The sequence below is a fragment of the Rhipicephalus microplus genome, chromosome 2 (genome assembly GCF_043290135.1).
Source record: "Rhipicephalus microplus isolate Deutch F79 chromosome 2, USDA_Rmic, whole genome shotgun sequence".
In the NCBI taxonomy this organism is placed as follows: Eukaryota; Metazoa; Arthropoda; class Arachnida; order Ixodida; family Ixodidae; genus Rhipicephalus; species Rhipicephalus microplus.
Window position 1 is genome coordinate 55,526,113 of NC_134701.1, and position 5,598 is coordinate 55,531,710.

The following is a 5,598-nucleotide window of genomic DNA, read 5'->3' on the forward strand; positions in this document are numbered from 1 at the left end:
CAGTCTCTCTGGAAGCAGTACCAGCAAGCCATACACGACAACGGCGCTCTTTCTGACGGAGAGACGTTTTTGTATTTGCACTCGGCGCTTTCTGGAGGGAAGCAGCGGCGGTGGCTGGTATACAAGCGACCGCAGCCAACTATAACATGGTCATCGAGCTTTTGAAGGAGTGTTTCGGACGCACGGATGTGCTCATTCAGTAGCATCTTACGCAGTTGCTGGACCTGCCAACTGTGCGAAGTGCGCACGAGGTAAGATATCTACGTCTTCTCTATGACCACATGCAGCGAAATATAGCCGCCCTCACGACTCTTGGAGTCCAGATCGACAGCTACAGAGCAATGTTCGCCTCCGCACTTCTGCGAATGCTCCCAGGTGAACTAGTTGTAAAATATTACAAACATTGCTCTGCAGAGCAAAAAGAGAATAGCTTGTGCATTGCGAGTTTGCAGTGTTTTCTCGAAAATGAGGTGAAGAGCCGGGAAAAGGCGCTGCAAGTTGGGCAGAGAGAAGGCAAAGGAAGTAGTACAAAACCACGTTTTGATAAAGAAAGGTCCCGAGCTTCTAGGGCGTCAGCAGCTTCGCTTCTAACGGCTAGTGAATTTAAACAGAAAGAAACTTGTGCGTTTTGTGCAGCTAGGGACCATGTGACGAAGGAATGCCAGACGCCACTTACACTCGTGGAAAGAAAAGGGGCACTCCTCAAAGCTGGCCGATGTTTCCGCTGTACTATTAAAGGGCACACATCGCGAGAATGTCGCAACAAAGGAGTAAAGTGTAAAATATGCAGTAAGAGGCACCTTACTTAAAAGTACAATCCTGCGTGGATGCCTGCTGCTAACACAGCCCCCGAATTGCACTCTGCGACAGGTAGCGAAGATGATGTAACGACAACTGTACTGATTGAGACAGCTCAGATATGGGCGAAGGGTACCCAGCGAAGACTGCTCACCTGTGCACTATTTGATGGCGGAAGTCAGAGAACTTTTGTGACAGAAGAACTGTCACGTCAGCTGAATTTGGAAGTACTTGGTGAGGAAGACATTACCATATTTCCCTTTGGAGGAGCAGACAGTTCCATAAAGAAAATGCGCAGGCGAGTACGGCTTCGGTTGAGGAGTCAGTAATACAGAAAAGAGCACTGCCTCGAGGCCTTGGAGATACCTGAGATCTGTTGTAACAAGCTTCTTGTACCCGAGAGATTGATAAAAGAGGTCAAAATGAAAGTGGTTGGTCTAGCTGATGTTACCTTGCCACCCGCAAAATTAGAGCAAAATGGCATTGGTATATTGATTGGCGCTGACTACTATTGGAGTATATTGACCGGTGAAGTGCACAAGCTTCAGGGGGCCTAGTTGCAATTAATACGCACTTCAGGTGGACACTGCCGGGAATAGTGCCGTACAGCAACACCAGTGCAAAGATAGCGGTCCTTCGCGTTGTTGTAGCGGAAAACAAATTTCCAATGACGACTCAGCTCAAATCTTTCTGGGAGCTCGAAAGCATGGGTATTGTGGACCTAGTTCCACATAATGAGGAGCAGGAAGAAGTACATAAGGCTTTTGAGTTCTCCATTAAGTTCACCAATGGAAGATACGAAGTGGCTCTTCCTTGGAGGCCCATGGAGTTTCATCTTGCTGGCAACGAGGGAGTTGCAAAGAAACCTTTGGCCAGCCTCACAATGAAATTGTTGAAAGATGAGGCAATGCTGATGAAGTACGACGAGGCCATACGCCAGTACCTTGAACAAGGATTCGCCGAGCGGCTTCCGAAAAATGCAGTAAGCATAAAGAACAGATCGTATTACATGCCTCACCGAGCTGTGTTGCGCCCTGCTAGCCAGTCAACTAGCCTCAAAGTGGTCTTTGATGCATCGTCGAGTGAAACCGGATGCGTGTCACTTAATGAAGTGTTGGATTCAGGACCGAACTTAAACCCCGATATCTTAAAGGTCATGCACAATTTCAGAATGCACTGCATCAGACTCGCTGCAGATATCGAAAAGGCGTTTTTACAAATATCACTGAGGAAGGAGGATAGAGATGCCGCACGCTTCCTCTGGTATGAAGAAGTACCCAGAAAGAAAAAACCTAGTCCGCCACTTGAAGCCTGGAGGATGACAAGAGTCCCGTTCGGAGTGACTAGTAGCCCATTTCTGCTTGCTGCCACGATACGTCACCATCTTGGCATGGTGGACAGCTCTTCTGGCACAGCACGAATACTGGCTGAGAGCTTATACGTCGACAACCCTATCACAGGTACCGACACGGAATAAGCACCTGATTCTATCGAGAAGCACTGGGCATAATGAAAGGGGCAAGCATCTCCCTTCAAAAGTGGAACTCAAATTCTAATACTTTGCAGGAGATATATTATAATGAAGAAACGGGATGTCCCACTAACACAGTGCAGTGCCCCACAAGCAGTACTGCGCATGTGTTAGGACTTGTGTGGGATTAAGAAGGCGATCACCTTGCCTTTTCTATAGAGTTGATCTTAGAGTTCCTTGACAGAAACTGCAACACCAAATGATTCATTCTTCATGCCTTAGCACGTATTTTTGATCCCTTAGGTCTGCTTTCTCCAGTCACTGTGACTGCCAAACTGCTGTTCCAAAAGCTCTGGGAGCTGGAGGTTAGCTGGGATACAACATTGCCTGAAGAGGTGCAAGCAGTGTGGACGCAATGGCACACTGAACTGCATCATTTAACGGCGGTAACCGTCCCAAGGTGTTATGTCAGTGGGGACTGCGACAAGATAGAGATTCATGGATTTTCTGATGCAAGCCCCAAGGCATATGAAGCGGTTAAATACTTGCGTGTTTGTCCACTGGGCATTTACAATTCAAATTTGGTCTTGTTAAATTTGAGAGTAGCCCCACTCAAGAAGCTTTCCCTTCCAAGACTTGAATGTATGCTAATAGGTGTCCGACTGAAAGACTACCTGGCCCGATCATTTAGACTACAAGTGAAAGAGTGGTTTCTGTGGACAGACTCAACCATCGCACTTCACTGGGTCCGGGGCTCTGCAACCCAGTGGAAACCTTTCGTGGCTAACCGAGTGATGGAAATACAACGTCTCACCGATCTGGACCAATGCAACCACTGCCCAGGTGCAGAAAATGCAGCTTACCTCTCAACACGAGGAGTTTCGCTGGAAGTGCTCAAAACAACTACGCTTTGGTGGCATGGACGTTCATGGCTCTCCCAGCCTTCTACTGATTGGCCACGCAGTGAAATGATCTGTGAAGACATAACTGTGGAAGTAGAAAGAAAGCGAGTGCACGTTCACATTGTTGCGCAGTCGGTGGAAAAATCAGTCTTGCCTTTCAAGCAGTTTAGTTCCTTGACTAAAATGATCAGAGTCGTCGCATGGAGGCTGCGATTTATGCCCAACGCCAGGCGTCCCCTCGAGAAAGAGCAAGGATTTCTGACCACCGAAGAAATAAACAGGGCTCAGATACTTCTTATCAGAGAGGTAAACGTGAGGCTTTTCCCGAAGAACTTCAGTGCATTTCTCACTCAGCAAGAATGCCGAAGAACTCACCCTTGCGTGATCCTAATGTATTCCTAGACAGTCATGGAGTGTTGAGAGTTGGGGGGCGTCTCAAAAATGCCGAAATGATTTACGACGCCAAGCATCCGATTGTGTTTCCTTCGAGTCATCCTTATGTTGACCTATTATTTGAAGTAGCTCACAGGCGCCTTTTACATGCTGGGCCTTTAGAAACGCTTACAGAACTAAGAGAACCGTTCTTGATAATGAAGGGCCGGCAGGTAGTCAAAAGAACCCTGAAAAGATGCCTAACCTATGAACGCTTCAACTGCAGAGGCACCACTGAAGTAGTGGCTCCTTTGCCTCCTGAGAGAGTAACAAAGGCGTTGCTTTTGAAGTGACAGGCATAGATTGCACTGGCCCACTTTACACATAAGATCAGGGCAAGAACAAGAAGTCTTACGTTCTCCTTCTTACATGTGTGATCACAAGAGCGATACACCTTGAGTTGGTAACAGACATGTATGTCAACACTGAGAACGAAACCAACTGTCCGTGTACGTCCACATACGGTTCTTCTCACGTGCTGTTCATTTCTCGACGTGTGTCCGGCCACCCATGATTGTCGCCGCGGTGGCGGGAGAGGTCCGTGACGGCGTGCGTAAAGAAAGGGTTTCCCCTTAATGGGTCGGTCGGCGTGCGGCGTGCGTAAAGATAGGGTTTCCCCTTAATGGGTCGGTCGACTCTTTACCCTTAGTCTTGAAGAAGCACAGGCGAGAACGCCTGTGCTTTTTTTTCGTAATGCCTTGCGGTGTAACAAAATCTCAATTCCGACGTTCGCTCAGGTACGCCTTCACGTGTGACTTGAATTCCGAGAAGGCATTTTCTATGGGGTTAAAGAAGGGACTGTACGCTGGCAGGTGCTTAACAGAGTGCAGGGAGTTAGCCAAAGCCGCCTGTTATGCTCGAGCGTGAGCAGGTGCGTTATGAAAAAGGAATATAACTTTGGTGTTTGGCTCATCACGTTTTACGTGGTCCGAAACACCGCAGAGGAAATCATTGAAAACATCCCAATGAACTTTGTCCACCACAGTCCAGCGAATGACTCCGTTTGCCGACATGCATTCTGTAAGGTTGAAGTTCACTCCCTTTGTCATTGTGGTCTTGTGCACAGCTGGTTGTCCTTTAGGTGCCCTGCTGAACTTCCTGGAACACCAGATATTGAAGTTATTTTGTTCCAAGTAGAAGCGGCAAGTACGTGGTCCATCAGACTGCAGCCATTGCGCGTACAGCGTGCGGCTGTGCTTGATATCGTCATGGTTGCAATCTGTGGGCGTCTGCGTCACTAGCTTCATCGAGTAGCAGTGAACATCCAGCAAGCGATGGACTGTGCTTGTACTGACTATTACTCCTAGCATTTCTTCCTCCAGGGCTTCCTTTATCTGCCTTAATGTAAATGTACAGTTTTCGTCGACCATTCGTCTCAAAGTACTCACGACGTCATCTACAAACTTCCTTGTCCAACCCCCACCATGCTTTGATGCTTCTCTGTAGGCAGCGGCAATCGATCTTGCTGTTTTTATATGTTGATGTCTAGAGCATCGGTCATTTGCTTAATGTCGCCGCCACTCCAGTAGACGTCCAAAATCTCAGCTTTGTCGACCATCGATGCTCTGCTGTTTTTTTCAACGAAGTTCGTCTGGGTTCCTAAAGTGTGGTCCTCGTTTGCGTCCAGTCATGACATGCAGCAAAGCTATCTTGCTGTCTGCAAATGTGCCCCTACACAAACACACGTGTTTCAAGCAAACACGCTTCAGCAACACTAAGCGTCTTCTGTTACATGAAAACCATAGTATCCTTTTTCATGCTTTCATAAAAGTTTAATTCCTCGTGAACCCGAATAAATAAACGTTTAGTTTTTTAAAATGGTTATTTCTGATTTCAAGAACATATCATTATTATCTGTCGGTCACTGATGTTCTCACTGAGCTGAGCAGACGACTGCGAAAGTCTCAGCGAATAAGTATCCGAATGCCGTCTGCTTAGCAGACGACACGAATCTATGGATATGCGATGGTGTACATGATTAGCCGGAATATTGCA

General features: G+C 47.4%; 1 protein-coding gene across 1 annotated transcript; it reads left to right on the forward strand.

Annotated features, from left to right (window-relative positions):
* The first annotated feature begins 1,504 nt into the window (after positions 1-1,504).
* LOC119169883 (uncharacterized) lies at positions 1,505-2,275 on the forward strand. The gene has a single exon (XM_037420894.1). The coding sequence runs from the start codon at positions 1,505-1,507 to the stop codon at positions 2,273-2,275; it is 771 nt and encodes a 256-aa protein (XP_037276791.1).
* Positions 2,276-5,598: the final 3,323 nt, after the last annotated feature.